General features: G+C 47.6%; 1 protein-coding gene across 1 annotated transcript in view; it reads right to left on the bottom strand.

The window, feature by feature from the left end:
* Positions 1 to 16,514, bottom strand: part of LOC144828261 (GTPase IMAP family member 4-like) — a 169,733-nt gene that overhangs the window by 125,366 nt on the left and 27,853 nt on the right. The window contains exon 3 of the mRNA XM_078686340.1: positions 2,800 to 2,822. Coding sequence (XP_078542466.1) covers positions 2,800 to 2,822 — 23 coding nt within the window. The remainder of the gene's footprint in view (positions 1 to 2,799; positions 2,823 to 16,514) is intronic.

Here is a 16,514-nt window from a genome sequence, read left to right as displayed (position 1 = left end):
TACACTTGGGTAGCTGTATTGCGAATGTCTTTGTGTTTCTTTTTTTTCTTACTAATTATCTGAATTTTCATACCTGTTCGTACGAAGTCTGTATAATGTAATTTAATACGGTTTTAGATGGTTTTTATTTTGTTATATATTAAATTGTACCTTTTCTTTTTATTTATTTGTCATTTAATGTATGTCTTTTATGATGAATCAATCGAATAAAGACTTCTTGAACTTGTAACTTGTTTCATGTGCAATGTGTTCCAATAGTACGTCGTTGTCGTGTTCAAGGAACACCAGGGTGAAACAATCCATTAACTGGTCCGGACAGGTGTGCTCAGCCCTCGTCGTTTCACCAATCCGCAATACAATCCAATAGGGGAGCGCCTCTATGTGGTCACTGCACACAAGGAATTGTGCAATCTCCCATACACAACTGCTAATACATACACAGTATATCAAGGCATCCCATGCACGGCTGCCTCGGTTACACTCCTCTTTGTGTTCCAACAGGGGACGCACACTCAAGTCCTAGTCCAATTCACCTACGGTTGTTTTGGATAGGCAGACATCCATGGGACACTCGAATGTGCATGTTCGGCAGTAGAACTAGGGCTGGACGCAGGTGACGTAGGCAATGCGGAAGCTGAGCCGGTAACTGATACGCAGCACTGGCAGTGACACTGCGCCCAGTAAATGCAGCATACGTGCTCAGTAGTGTTCCACGTGAAGGGTTGTGCATGTGCCTAGTATGGCCTGCCATTGCCTTGGTGCGTCTTCTGGAACCTGCACTCTTCTGTGCTGCGGCAGTTGTGTGGAGGATATGCCACACCTCTGGGCAATGATTCGAATGTGTGTGCAACTTTGGGCTGGATGGGTTGCTGTTTCCGTGAGTGTCAGGGGCATCCCATGTGGGGGTACCTCTGGCAGGGGCTTCTGTGTGTGGGGTGTGGATGAGTCAGATAGTTTATTTGTGCTATGCGGGGTGAAGGAGTCATCCACATCTGCCATGGCATCTCTCTCAGGGTGTTCCAGGCACATTCTGGACCAAGATCGGAGGTGCAGGTGTCCTCCCGCCTTCTACAGTGTAACAATGGAGCTTTCATCCCTGTTATTCGTCTGACTACTACTTGCATTTTTGGAATGTGTGTGGCTTTGGTGAGAAGATTGGGACACGGCCTTGGACTCATGTTGTACGGATGGCGATGGACAGACACATGTTGGCATGTGGAGCCAGGTACCCTGCAAGGCCTTGCGATGTTTGTGCAATCTCACTACGTCTCTCTCCCTCGCTCTCTCCCTCTCTTTCATTTGTCCAGGCTGTGTCCTATGGATTGTCCAGTGAGGACCCGCAAGGTCTCATCCGAATGGTTGTTTTAGCATTTGTGTGTATGGGGTTTTGTGTTAGTGATTGCATTGCTGTATGACTGAATCTCCATTTTCTGGCCAAGCATGTATGTTGATTTTCCTACTTGTGCGACAACAGGCAGAATATTTGTTTTGGGAATTGTGGTGTTGGTGTGCAGTTTCTTGGTCTGGGGTTGGGGGTGCGCCGGGGGTGGGGGTGTTGTGGGCCTGGATGTGGTGTTGGTGGGTGTTGTGGCCCTCTTGGGTGTCCGTGCTGCATGTTCAGTTGCTTCATGGTATTTGTTTGTCTTCAGGTGTGGCTGTGGGCTGTGCTCCCTTTTGTGGTGCAGGCTGTGGTCCGACTTTACACCAGGTCAGAGCAGGTGTTAATTGCCGATCTAGCTGGTCGTTGTGAATGTTGAGGTGTGGTGTTGTCGCAGCTTTTTGCATGGGAACGCCTACTCTGCATCTCATTATCGATAGTTGCGGGGGTCCTCTGTGGCGATGTTTTTTTGCGGCTGCTATCGCGGGAAAACTGGTGCTGAGGGCTGTTAGCACCAGCTTGTAAATGGTGGGGTACATTTATCACAACTTTGGCTGCAATAAAGTGTCATTAATTTGGTCATAGCTCCTTGTGAATATGCCACCAAGTGTATTATAATATTGTAAATAAGCAACTGTAGACCTTTGCCTCAGTTTGAACACCTGAAGTACAAGCCTCTCTACTATAGCCGTCATGATCTCAGAATTAGTTCCTTTCATTCAGTTGCTAATTCCCCAGAAATCTTTAAAAACTTCTGCCCACTTTAATTTTTATCACTAATTTAACTCCGTTTACTGGGCCACTCATGGTCAGACAGGGACAAGCAAAACCTTATGTATGCTCCTTAAACTAAGGTATACAACTAGAGTTGTAGCCCTATAGGTCCTACACAGGCTCCTTACTAAAGGATGAGACAGGTTTCAGAGAGAATGTGTTTTTTGAACAACTCCAATGAAGTTTCAAAGCACAAGAGGGACAGCTGAGGACTGGCAGGGGCATCGAAAAGTACTGAAAGAGGTTTTAAGCACTCTGGGGTTGTGGAAAACCTGAGATCATTTCTGTGGACAAAGGTGCTTTTTCTGGACACATGAAAGTTTCCCTGAGTTCATGGTATATTTTCATAAGACTAGGAGTTTGATGAGTCTCATAGTTGTTTTTTTGAGAACTGAACTAATGTTTCTTAGAAAGAAAAAGAGTGCGTAAAGACCGTGGATGTTTTGGGCACAAGTTGGTGGGGGTCAAGACTGTATGGAGCTTTTGAAAGACAGGAGAGTGCCTACATAGTTACCTACATATAATAATTCTATAAGGTAGTATTGCTTTGGCAGCAGTGTGAATTTGTGTGAGTTCAGTACTGATTTTAACACAGCAGCCAGACCAGCTCCTTACACACTGAGAGGAGGACAATAAACCAACCTTACCTGTCCAGGGTGCTTCCATCATCCTGTAAAACAGAAGAAGGACATCAGTTTCCATAGTTCATTTTACATTTTGGCAGCAGTTTAGGTTTCATATAAGTTGGGAGAATCAAGTTAAGTTAAACACATGCAAGTATCTCGCCCCAGGAGACACTAGGGTTCTGATCTCACACCTCATCACACATAGTCTGTGGCGTTCCGATTAGGATCACATGACTCAGCACAGGTTGTGATATCCCAAATTTGCCCATAAGTCAGCAGAGCTTTTACATTCTGAATGAGAACAGATGACAATACAGACTGTGATTTTCTAAAAGCAAAATGTATTATAGTCTTACAATCTCTTCAATTAGGTCGCATAGCCTGCTAAAACTCATGCATTATCAGAAATTAGTAAGGATATATCAGAGAAACACCTAGTGTCAATACTTAAAGTATACAATGCCAACATACTTCTAATGGTCTTGTATGCAATTGAATGTTCTCCTGTAGATAAACAAGGATTTTGGATAAAGCACAGGATAAGATCTTTAATTCTATTGTTTCTGTTAGACTAAGCTTACCCATGCAAGTGGCAAGACTAGAACTGGGTATAACCAGTAACTTGGAAAAAACACTTGTGTCTCCTCTGCAATCACCTTTACCATGGCAGCCCCTCCTGGCATGCAGGGCCACCTCTGAGGCTCACACAAGTCTTGACTCTTTGTCGGCACACACACTTCTACAGTGGCCTCCTATGACATACTGGGTCATCACAACAAGGCGGTGCACAGAGTTGGTGGCAGCCTAGGCACTTTGGCCGGCATGGGCCTCCTGCCACGAGACGGTGACTTGCAGTGCACAGAGTTGGTGGCAGCCAAGGTACTTTGGCCAGCCCTGGCCTCCCGTCATGTGGTGATGACTTGCAGTGCACTGAGTTAGTGGCACCAGAGCTGAGCGGCTGTGCAGCCTGTGATGATGCATAGGCCTCCTGCCAATCAAGGTTCAATTTGAATTGTGAGCCCATCTGGACCGCAGTGTTCGCCGGAGGCAGCAGGCTGCACATACTTGACTACAAGGCGCGGTGCAGCAGGGTGTGCTGGGGGCCTGTGGCACGGAATATAGCAACGGCTGAGGCGGCTGCACCGCCACGTGATGGGCCCTCTTGGAGACATGCCGGTGGCGGCAGATGAGCATTAAGGCCTGGGTGCGCTGAGTCAGGCAGTCATCACTGGGCTGCAGATCAGTCTGGGGACCAGGGCGGGGGTGCTTGCGGAAGATGTAGGAATCATGCACACTGCCTGGGAAGTTTGCAGCGACATTGGTGAACAGGCCCCGGTAGTCCAGTTGTGCCTGCTCATTGTTGGAATGCGTGTGGTTCCTGTTGCGTGATTGTGTGCAATGTCAGCAGGGGGCACAAGTAGTACATGTGTGCAGTCAATTGCCCCCAATACGTGCTTGAAGCCTGCTATGGCGTATTTCCCTTGCTTGTTTTCAAGCGGTTCCTGCGTAATGTGGGGGAAGTGAAGGTGCAGGGGTGTCAAGTTGATACAAACCGTGATGCTTATATGTATGACAAATCCTGCCTAATGAGACCGCCACAGAAGTTCGGGTGGTCATACCCTTCCTTTTCTTTCCTATGAAGGTTACGACCACACGAACTTCTGTTACATTCTTTTTGTGCAGGATTGATCATACATATAAGCTTTCCGGTTTGACCAAGTGCAATACACTGTACCAGATTACGTTCGTGACCATGTGGACGCTTGACCATTGTCACCATTTAACCAACGGGTTTCTGAATACGGACTTTCGGAATGGAATTGTATTGGGGATTTCCTGGATGATATGCAATTAATTGGATCCACAAGTATCCCTGATGAAGTTCCCCATTGGGAATGGAATGCGTTGGCTGATGTTTTCGTGTTGTTAATTTATGTTTTTGTAATAAAGTACTGTTTTTCCATTACTGTTGACTACTGCACTTCATGACCTGGCGCACCCCCATTTCAGCAACCACAATCATGGATCTGGAGAACAGAGGTGCCAGGCAACGGCTGGGGTTGGGGTTGGTTGCGCACAAACACTACGAATTGGGGCTAGTGTGTGGTGCGGATACAGGGGCCCGCAGTTGCCTTTGTGGACATGCATCTAGGACGTGTGTGAGAAAGTTTGATAGGGCTGGCTGTGAGACTCCTCCGACTCTGGCAGTTGTTAGTTGAAAGGTACCAGAGGTGCAGAACAGCCAACAGCTTTGTCTGTGGAGGGATGTTGGTTGTCCGCTTTGTTGGTACCACCAGCCTGTGGGCAATGTGGGTCAGGATGCAGACGATGGATGGCCTTTTGAGCCTGTAGTGGGCAATGACATCCTCTGTTGTTTAGCCTTTGAGGCTGGTGCATTTTTGGAAGGTCCGCTGTCTTGCTTTGTGGGGGGGACTGCGGGTGGAGGTGGTCTTGGGGTTGGTGGTGGTGGTGGGTGTTTTGGCCCTCTTGGGTCTCCAAGCTGCATGATCATTGGCTCCATGGAATCTGTTGGTCTTCAGATGTGGGTCTGGGCTGGGCTCCCTTTCATACTTCAGGTTGTTGTCCGCTTAACAGCAGTAAAAGGCAGGTGAAAAATCCCTGCTGTTAATGTGCCTTATTTCCTGTTTTTGGATTGCTTTGCAGATCTGACTGGTCGTTGAGAATATCTCGTAGTGGTGTTTTCGTGTGTTTTTGCACGGGAACGCCTACTCTGTATATCATTAGCATTAGTTGTGACTCTCATCCGTGGTAATGTTTTTTGCGGAAGCTATCACCGGAAAACTGGTGATATCTGCAGTTTACACCAGCTTGAGAATGGGGCGATGATTCTGCGCTAAAGTGCCGATAACTCATCGATAAGTCCTTGAGAATATGCCCCTAAGCGTAACAAACAAACAACTTAATTACTGTGAACCACCAAAGACTGAGGCCGAAATGGTAGAGGTGAGCCTGTGGGCTCCTAAGGCAGAAAACGGGCAGAAGGCAACCTGAAAAACAGGATTTGGCGCCATCAGTCATGAGACCAAAGTTATGCTGCTAATTAGTATTCGTGTATGCTGAGCATAGCGCAATTAGTTGACTTATGTCTTAAAAGATTTGTCACCACTCAATAATTTTTTTCAATATTTCTTTTGATCGAAAGGACCAAGATAAATGCGAGGGTTCCAAATTACTGTTAACAAACAAATAAAGGGGAGGACCAATGGTACACCACCACTCTAAACATATGGTATAAGAATTGTCACTGTTAAAAAACGGAACTGTAAAAATGCGACTGGCTATCTCATATGATAATCGCGCAGTAGTAGAAGTTTAATTGGCCTCAAAGTGCTTGGATTCTAAAAAAAACATCAGGAGGACAATACTAAATGATCATATATCCAGTATCTTCCACGGTCTTGTAAAGAACCGGGAGAAAAATTCCTATCAATACCTCAACATGGATTGCATCCTTTCACCGCATCCTAAACGGAGCATTGGAAGGGTTACTGCTTAAATGCTTGCTCATCATGACGCGCACGTGCAGGCCGTGTCATGACAGTCGCTATATGCTGTCAGGTTGTGACTGCAGGAATGACCAAGCGAGAAGCTGTCGCTGAAAAACTGGCGATATCGGCAGTTTGCACCACCTTGAGAATGGGGCGATAATTCTTTCGCCACTTTTGCTGTGCTAGTGCCGATAACTCAGTGAAGTCCTGATGTGTGGTCGCATCTAAGACCGGCAGACCCAGGAAGTACGTTCTTTTCAGCCCCTCATTTTCATAACAAAATATTCTGTCAGGAACCATGCTTTAAAGTGATGCAGCCAGGGAAAGATAACAAAATGTAAACAGTTAGGGCCAGATGTAGGTAAATTCAATTTAGCGAGTCCTTGATAGCGATTTTTACCGAATCAGTATTAAGGACTTGCTAAATTGAATGTAGATAGGAATCGCTAAAATATTAGCGACTCCTTAATATTCCTTAATAACAAATCGCTAATTGAGATTTGTTAATAATAAATACCTAGGCATTCATTCCTATGGGCTATGAGGCCCTTAGGAATGAATGAGAAGATATTCACTATTTGCGATTCGGTATTAAAGAATCGCAAATAGTGGGAGCTATTTCAAGGGTGCCAGGGTGTCAAAAGGACACCCTGTTGCACCCCTGAAATGTGCATGCGTGCACATGTGGAGCACATACATGTCCTAAGGGCATGAATGTGTGAAACATGACACTTTAAAAAGAGCAAAAAAGTGCTTTTTTAAAGGAAATCGGTAATTACCACCAACTTGAAGTTGGTGGTAATTAGCATTTCCTTAAGGCTGAAGTGCACTTTTTTAGTGCTACTTACATTGCATTTACGGAATCGCAATTTCAGATTCCTTAAATGCAAGAGCAAAATAAGGAATTGCTATTTTGCGATTCCTTATTTTGCTAGTACGTTAAAACTCACCTACATTGCTCTCAGCCAAATACCAGTCGGGTTACCACTCGGTATTTGACCACCTACATCTTGTCCTTAATGTTGTGCAGCCTGAACCAAAAGAAAAAAGTTTCACCCACCAAAGAGGATGGGAATGAGTACTTAGGTTACGGGAAAAGGATAAGAAAGGAACAGAAGGGAGAACAGACTAGAACCAATAGAAACAGAGAAAAAGTAAAGTGGCAAGCACATGGGCCAATAACAAAGAATAATAAACATTGGTAAATGCATTAGATTTTGTCTGAGTGATTAATAATACGTTGTTTTTTGTTGTAAGTTGTAGCTTGCTGAGTAGTTGTACAATATACGTTACATCACGTCTGTGAAAGTGCTATGGGTTGTATGTTTATAAGAAGGCAATTTTTTGTGTTGTTACTAGTGGTTTAGTGTGGGTAAGTAATAGCAACATTTAAAAAAATGAAATGAATGAGGGAAATAATAGAATTAATTGATGAACTACCAATATTATGTGTTTAGAGGTGTTCTGACAACTTTTGGGCATTCAACTCATGACGCTATTGCCTCTAAAGCAAGCTGCACTCGTAACTGCCTGTTTAGTAGTAAAATATTGCAATATCTGGTGTTTAGAGGGGTTCCTAGAGCTTTGGGCCCAGGCGTCACTGCACTTGCTGCCTCATTGAAATCATGACCTTAGTGCCTGAAACTGCACTTGTGTCTGCTTAAATATAGCAATAGTTGGTGTTTAACCACTTAGATGTGGCGGCTATTCCACCGCAGCACTAAGGGGGAGGCGGGGCCGCGCGGTGCTCCCGTACTTATGATAGAACCGCTCCGTCACGGCCCTCGGGTTGAGGTTCCGTGGGAATCGTTACGGTGTTCTAGGCATGAACGAATATGGGCAAGTTTGGTATCTATGAACCGTAAATGACGAGTTCAGTAAGTGTGCGCGTTTTCGCTACACTACTTGGCGGGGTTCGCCTTATTTACGTGTTTCTACATCTGAACCCTCGGGTTCCATTTTAGATACGGCATCCATTTTGTTTCTTGCCCTCACGTAGTCAGCGAGCAGGCAACTGTCCGCCTCGTGACCCTTTAGTTCCCAAGCCTTACGGAAGATGCATATTCCTTTCATGCGTCTTTTATGACCGGGGGAATGACACTGCAAAGGCAGATGGCTCCGCTCGAGGGTAATCTTGCCGTGCCGGTCTATTGTTTCAGCCATGCATATGCTGGGATCAAATCCTTTGATCCTGTGATCATGCTTTCCGATATTACCCTCACACTTTTTCTCTACTGTTGTCTGACTTCCTTGCAGCTGTTCTTGTCTCTACTCTCGTCCTTTTACAACTAGAGTGAAATGTGCCTAGCAGCAGGATAATGTGCTTTTACAGTTGGGAACCAGCAATGTTACTATAATTATGTTCCGGGTTTCAGAAAGCCCTTTTGAAGTTTATTGTGGGAACTAAGTCGTAACCTTTTGTCCGTATGTTGTCCAATGTCGAATACGTGTATAAAAGAAGCGACCCACATATGCAATTCGAAGCAGACTCTCAGAACCTACACTCTGTTGTACTTCTTGTGACTTTTGCCTCCCTGCAGTAATAAAAGCTGATCTTTGACGCCAAAGGAAGTCTCCTGTGTCTCTGTCTTTAGTGCGCCAGAACAGGTAACCCACGAAGGTTTTAGGTGTTGCCCCCTGGCACCGCTGGGCCTTAAATAGTCCAGTCCTTCAGTTGGCGCCCATGTGGGGCGACATCAGCGGTACCGGTCCAAAGCCTGACGATTGTGAGGAACTTCGTGTGAAATCTCCGAGGAAAGGTGCACCCCGCTTCATCGATCCTGTTGTCGAAATAAGTTGTCCGAAGATTTTTCCCGCGAAGATTCCCGCCTCCTGACGGCTGCGACGGACCGATGCCCTGACTGTCGACCTGTTTTCGGCGCCTGGCGTAGACCTTTCGTACAGCGAGACGATAGACGGGCCTTCCTGGTGACGCCATTGAGCTCTCAGTTAAGTATTTGTGGGTCGCTCCCAGTCCTTAGTTGTTGGTGCTTAGTTGTATGCATGGTTCCATTGCATTTGTGGTTCTTAGTTGTTGGTTCTTAGTTGTTATTTGACAGTTGCAATTGCCAAAAACCGAGGGTTTTGTCTTTCACGAAGATTTAGCACTTCGGTAACCCTTGAAGTTTGATACTAGGTTAGTGTGCACGATGCCTAGCCATAGTGGTTTTCTTGGTTTCTTTAAATGTTGCAACAAGGATTCCCGGTTGGAGGACTCGTGTCCGATACCTCCAGTTGGAACTCCGATATATGAGCTCTATAGTCGACATGGTGTGGGCCCTATTATATATAATGAATATTGAGTCCGTTATACGAAAAAAGATGGTGTCCTTAGTTGGCCACCACATGGAAGTTTTGAACTTACGATTTTAGATAATCTTGAAGCTAAATTGTTTAAAAAGAAAGCTAGACCCGCTATGTTTGATTCCTTTCGGTTGTGGCGTAAAGAGGCCAAGCAGAAAGAAATCAAACAGCTTAAAAAGAATCGAAGAGAAGGTATTGTCCCGATAATGCAAGTTGTACAACAATGTCAGCGAGATAAAGAAGAAAAAGAAATAGAAGTTTCTGCTAGACTACATCACATGAGGATAGACAAATGTTATCCGGTTTTCCCGACTAGTCTGGATAAGAAAGAAGAGGATTCAAAGGAGGATCCCCTGTTAGCGTATTTGATGAAATCGCCACCTCCTTATGCACAGGGTGCTACGGCCCCTGTAGTTCCTCCTGTAGTTCCTCCTGTAGTTCTGCCTGTAGTTCCTCCTGTTGTCCCTCCTGTTGTTCCGGCGGCTGCTGGTCAGCCCGTTGTTGGTCCTACGTTTGTCCCACCACCTGTTTCTATTCCTACTGCTCCTTTGCCTGTGCCTCCTCCAACTCCAGTTTCTGCTACCCCGACTATCTTGACTGTCCCCGCTGTTCCTACGTTCACTTCTAATATTGTCGCTCCTGTTCTTTTTCCTTCTTCTCCTTCCGTTCGCACCCGTATCCCTAATACTGTTGCTACGCTCTATTCCCCACTGTCCGGGTCGATACTACCATCCAATGTTTCCGAAACTTCTCAGAGACGGAGTCAAATCCCTGGTGGAAGGGAGAGTGCAACATTAGCGAATATGGCTCGTAGGTGGATAAGACATCCTGCTAACTACCCTCCACGCATGGTTTTCGAGACGTTTTCCCAGTTTAATGAGCCTACGCAGAGATTCGTGTTCGAAGAAATGTGTAACTTTTTGAGAGAACAATGGTATAATGATGATTTAGATAACGTACCGCCCGATATGATTGAACTTCAGAGTCAATTTTCGAACGGTATGATTGTAGGTGGAGATGTACGACGGGCCTTAGAGCGATTGTTAGCCCATAGATCCACAGTGCCTTCTCGAGTGTCGTTTGATGACGACTCTGATAATTGGAAAGCGACTCCTGGTCAGTATCCTATGAGAGAGGTTCCGCCAGTATGGATGCCAGGTAATGCTAATGCTGCTCCTCCGGTTCTTCCACATTTCCAAAGAGTTTGGATACACCTCCCATGGAAGCGATCAGAAGTCTTGCAGGTGAAACAGTCCTTGCCTGATCCGCGTAAGAATCCAGTAGGTTATTATAAGGAGTTATCTCAATTGGTAGATGCTACTATTATGAACCTTGCCGACATCGACATGCTGTTCGGTAATGTTGTACCACAACCGGTTTGGGCGAAAATTCGCCAAGAAAATCATGCGAATGAGTTAGGTGGTGACTGGGCTGCACTAATAGCAGCTGATGGCCGACAAGTTGGTGGGGCTAAGCCTGAGCAGTTAATTACGGATCTGGCTCAGAAAATCATTACGCTCATGAAAACGCTTATGCCGGCGATGAGGGTAAACTGGGATAAATTAGCAGCTTGTAAGCAAAAGAAGGACGAGAGTGTCTCCGATTTCTTTACTAGATTCGAAGAGGCATTTGTCGATCATAGTGGTCAGGATATGGGCACTGAGGGAGGCCAACGGCTGTTTGTTGATAAATTTGTATTGAATTTGTTGCCTGAACTATGCAACAAATTGAAGAATTCAGAAAGTCAAGTCAAGTCAGAGAATTTATATAGCGCACTACATACCCAGAGGGTTTCAAGGCGCTTAGAAAGGGGGGGAGGATTACTTGTCAAATATCCACGTTTTAAGTTGTTTTCTGAATGCTAGGTGATTCTGGGTAAGGCGAAGGTGAGCGGGGAGTGAGTTCCATGTCTTAGCAGCCAGGTATGAGAAGGATCTGCCTCCCATGGTGGTCTTGTTGATGCGAGGTACAGTGGCGAGGGCTTGGTTGGAAGAACGTAGTTGGCGGGAGGGGGTGTAGAAGGACAGTCGTGAGTTGAGGCATTCTGGTCCGATGTCGTAGAGTGATTTGTGTGCGTGGGTTAGCAGTCGGAAAGTGATCCTCTTATTGACGGGCAGCCAGTGGAGGTCTTTAAGGTGACCAGAGATGTGTTCATTGCGTGGGATGTCTAATATGATCCTGGCTGAGGCGTTTTGGATTCGTTGGAGTTTTTTCTGGAGTTTAGCGGTAGTGCCTGCGTAGAGGGTGTTTCCGTAGTCCAGTCGGCTAGTGACCAGAGCATGGGTGACTGTTTTCCTAGTTTCGGTGGGGATCCAGCGAAAAGTTTTTCTGAGCATGCGAAGAATGTTGAAGCAGGAAGAGGATACGGCGCTGACTTGTCTGTTCATTGAGAGTGAAGAATCCAGGATGACGCCTAGGTTCCGTGCGTGGTCTGTCGGGATGGGTGCTTTTCCGAGGGCTTCCGGCCACCAGGAGTCGTCCCATGCAGAGGGGGATGTACCTAAGATGAGGACTTCAGTTTTGTCTGAGTTTAGTTTCAGACGGCTTTGTTTCATCCATTCGGCAACTTCTTTCATTCCTTCGTGTAGGTTAGTTTTGGCGGTGCTGGGGCCATTGGTGAGAGAAAGGATTAGTTGAGTGTCATCAGCGTAAGAGATGATGTTGAGGTTGTGTTGGCGGGCGATGGCCGCGAGGAGGCTCATGTATACGTTGAAGAGGGTGGGGCTGAGTGAGGATCCTTGTGGTACGCCACAGATGACTTCAGTGGCCTCGGACTTGAATGGTGGGAGGCGGACTCTCTGGGTTCTTCCGGTGAGGAACGAGGTGATCCATTCGAGTGCTTTTCCTTGGATTCCGATGTTATTGAGGCGTTGTAAAAGGGTGCTGTGGCAGACTGTGTCGAATGCTGCAGAGAGGTCGAGGAGGATGAGGGCGACTGTGTCTCCATTGTCCAGTAGAGTTCGAATGTCGTCTGTTGCTGCGATGAGGGCGGTCTCAGTGCTGTGTTTTGCTCGGAAGCTGGATTGTGAGGAGTCGAGGGATTTGTTGGCTTCGAGGAAGGCGGCGAGCTGGTTGTTGACAGCTTTCTCGATGACTTTGGCCGGGAATGGAAGGAGCGAGATGGGGCGGTAATTTTTGAGTTCGGTGGGGTCTGCTGTGGGTTTTTTCAGAAGGGCGGTGAGTTCAGCGTGTTTCCAGTCTTCCGGGAAGGTGGCGGAGTTGAAGGAGCGGTTGATGACGTCTCGGAGGTGCGGTGCTATGATGGAGTCTGCTTTGTTGAAGATGTGGTGAGGACATGGGTCTGTGGGTGATCCAGAGTGGATGGAGTTCATCAGGCGGATTGTGTCCTCAGTGGATATTGGGTTCCAGTCGTTGAGGGTGTTCAAGGGGGGAGAATGTTCAGCAGATGGTAGGGTGGGTTGGTTTCCGGGTTGGTTGTCGAAGCTGTTGTGGATGTCTGCAATCTTGTTGTGGAAGAATGAGGCTAGGGAGTCGCAGAGGGCTTGAGAGGGGGTGATGTCGTTGGAGTTGGCCGAGGGATTGGAAAATTCCTTGACGATGTTGAAAAGTTCCTTGCTGTTGTGGGCGTTGTTGTCAAGACGATCCTTGAATGCTGTTTTCTTGGCCTTTCGGATAAGTTGGTGGTGAGTGCGGGTGGCGTTTTTGAAGGCGTCCCTGGTGCTGGTGTTTGGGTCTTTTTTCCAGGCCTTTTCAAGGGAGCGGCAGAGTTTCTTGGACTTCTTAAGATCATCGTTGAACCATGAGGCCTTTTTGCTGCTCGGTTTCCTTTGACGTTTTTTCAGTGGTGCTAAGGAGTCGGCGGTGTTGGATAACCATAGGGTGAGGTTGGCGGCGGCTTCGTTTGCGTTAGAAGAGTGGGCTGGGGTGTTTAGAAGGAGCGATGCGGAGATCTGGTCCGTGGTGATTTTGTTCCAGTTTCTTTGCAGAGTTGGTTGGAGGTGGTTGGTGGGTTTTGGTTTGTTGTAGGTGAAGTGAACGCAGCTGTGGTCGGTCCATAGGAGATCCGTAGTGTGGCTGAAGGAGACATGATTGCTGGAGGTGAAGATGGGGTCGAATGTGTGACCTGCGATGTGGGTGGGGGAAGTGACTAGTTGTTTAAGTCCGAGGTTGGCGAGGTTGTCTAAGAGGGTGGCGGTGTTGCGGTCGTTGATCTTTTCAAGGTGAAAGTTGAGGTCTCCCAGAAGGATGTAGTCTTTGGAGGGGAGCGCGTGTGGGGTGATGAAGTCCGTGATGTCTTCACTGAATTTTGCGCGGGGTCCTGGTGGTCTGTAGAGGAGGGTGCCTCTGAGTGTGGTATTGGGGTCGGTGTGGATCTGGAAGTGAAGGTGTTCGGAGTTAGCGAGGTTGGCGTCAGAGCTGGTTGAGATGCGGATTGATTTCTTATGGACGATAGCGATTCCTCCTCCTGTGTGGTCGGTGCGGTCCTTGCGTGTGATCTTATAGTCTTCAGGGATGGCAATGGTGATGTCTGGGGCGGAGGAAGCGTTCATCCAAGTTTCTGTTAGGAAGGCGACGTCTGGAGAGATGGTGTCTAGTAGATTCCATAGGTCTATGGCGTGCCTGTGGACCGATCGGGTGTTGAGAAGGATGCACTGTAGGTGGTTGGGGTCGGGAATCTGTGTTGTGGTAGTAGCGGAGATGGTGTCTGTGCCGATGAATTTGCAGGAGTAGCAAGAGAAAGGTCCATGGGTGTGTCCAGGGGCAGCTTGGACGCAGTTGGGGGCGCGACCGGGATTAAGGGCTAGGAGGGTGGCGGCATCGTAGGTAATGCGGGAGGGCTGGGCAGCGCGAGGGGCAGGGGGTCTGGCGCTGGGCGCGGTCCAGGCGCGGACGGGCGTAGACGGGCTTACCTTTGGCGCACCTTCGGCGCGGATTGGGCGCGGACGCTGCGCGTAAACGCTGCGCGCGGGAGGAACTGTCATATATGGATAGTGGAGGGGGAGGGGCGAGGGCGTCTCAGCTGGGAGGCGGGGCGGGCACACGAGGACAACAACACACAAAATGGAGGCGGAGGGGTCAGCACGGCAAGAGCGCCTGGGGGAAAACGTGAATGCAGCAGTGAATAAACGCTACCAATAATGAAATGCTAATAAGCAGAGCGCTATACACAAGCAGACAGCAGTCAATAAAATGAGGTCAGTTTCCGTGAAAAATGCGCTGCAAAGCATACCATAGACAGCAATAGAGTAGCGCTGGCAGATTAAAAATGCTAATGAGTGAAAAGACAGATCGGCAAATAAAGCGCACAGCAGTTATCACAGGCAGTTTTCAAAGCGCTGCACAAATGATACCAGGGCCAGAGGGGAGCGACCACTCAGCACAGAGGCGGAGAGCGAGTCACAGCGCTACCAGGTATGGGAGCGCTGTTTGTAGTTTGTGGGAGGGCGTCTCAGCTGGGAGGCGGGGCGGGCACACGAGGACAACAACACACAAAATGGAGGCGGAGGGGTCAGCACGGCAAGAGCGCCTGGGGGAAAACGTGAATGCAGCAGTGAATAAACGCTACCAATAATGAAATGCTAATAAGCAGAGCGCTATACACAAGCAGACAGCAGTCAATAAAATGAGGTCAGTTTCCGTGAAAAATGCGCTGCAAACGATACCATAGACAGCAATAGAGTAGCGCTGGCAGATTAAAAATGCTAATGAGTGAAAAGACAGATCGGCAAATAAAGCGCACAGCAGTTATCACAGGCAGTTTTCAAAGCGCTGCACAAACGATACCAGGGCCAGAGGGGAGCGACCACTCAGCACAGAGGCGGAGAGCGAGTCACAGCGCTACCAGGTATGGGAGCGCTGTTTGTAGTTTGTGGGAGGGCGTCTCAGCTGGGAGGCGGGGCGGGCACACGAGGACAACAACACACAAAATGGAGGCGGAGGGGTCAGCACGGCAAGAGCGCTTGGGGGAAAACGTGAATGCAGCAGTGAATAAACGCTACCAATAATGAAATGCTAATAAGCAGAGCGCTATACACAAGCAGACAGCAGTCAATAAATGAGGTCAGTTTCCGTGAAAAATGCGCTGCAAACGATACCATAGACAGCAATAGAGTAGCGCTGGCAGATTAAAAATGCTAATGAGTGAAAAGACAGATCGGCAAATAAAGCGCACAGCAGTTATCACAAGCAGTTTTCAAAGCGCTGCACAAACGATACCAGGGCCAGAGGGGAGCGACCACTCAGCACAGAGGCGGAGAGCGAGTCAAAGTGCATTGGCTGTTTCAACCACTGCACAGATATTAGCGACGGCTCAATATTATGAGAATAGGGAAAAGGAAGAAAGTGATCGTGCAGATAAGAAAACGAAGGAGCTCAAAACGAAGGTTTTGTTGCAGCAAGCGTATCCTCCACGTTCAAATCAAAATGATTCGCAACAGCAATATAGACCACAACCGCAATCCTCCAGAATGCAGTCACGTTCTGACTCCTCTGACTTTAGATCTATGCTTGGGTATAATCAATGTGCATATTGTAGAAGAGAGGGGCATATAAAATATGATTGTCCGGCTTCACGTGACCGCCTTAATGGTGTATTGGTACGAGGGGGTTGTGGTGGTCCTCAACAAGCATCTCGAGGTAGAGGCCGCGGTACCTCCCAAAATCAGACTGAGCGCCCTAATACGTCAACAGACGCGAATAATTATTTTGACCAACGAAATGTGAGGTCCGATAAATCAGCACAGTATTATGCGGACGACTATTACGTTGAACATGAGACTGTTGCGAACGACCGTTACTAGGACAGCCACCGACAGAGAGAGGGAGTAGTATCAGTTCCGGTTGGTCAGAGTGGGCCTTACGTCGCAGTTGCTACATCTGGCGTAGTTGAGCCTTTTCTGTTAGACACTGGTGTGACGAAAAGTTCCATCATGCATTAGAAACTCCCTGGCGCACCTTTGTCCG

The sequence above is a fragment of the Lissotriton helveticus genome, chromosome 4_1 (assembly GCF_964261635.1).
Source record: "Lissotriton helveticus chromosome 4_1, aLisHel1.1, whole genome shotgun sequence".
NCBI classification, from domain to species: Eukaryota; Metazoa; Chordata; class Amphibia; order Caudata; family Salamandridae; genus Lissotriton; species Lissotriton helveticus.
Note: the sequence above shows the minus strand (reverse complement) of the source record. Positions and strands in the feature narration are given on the sequence as shown.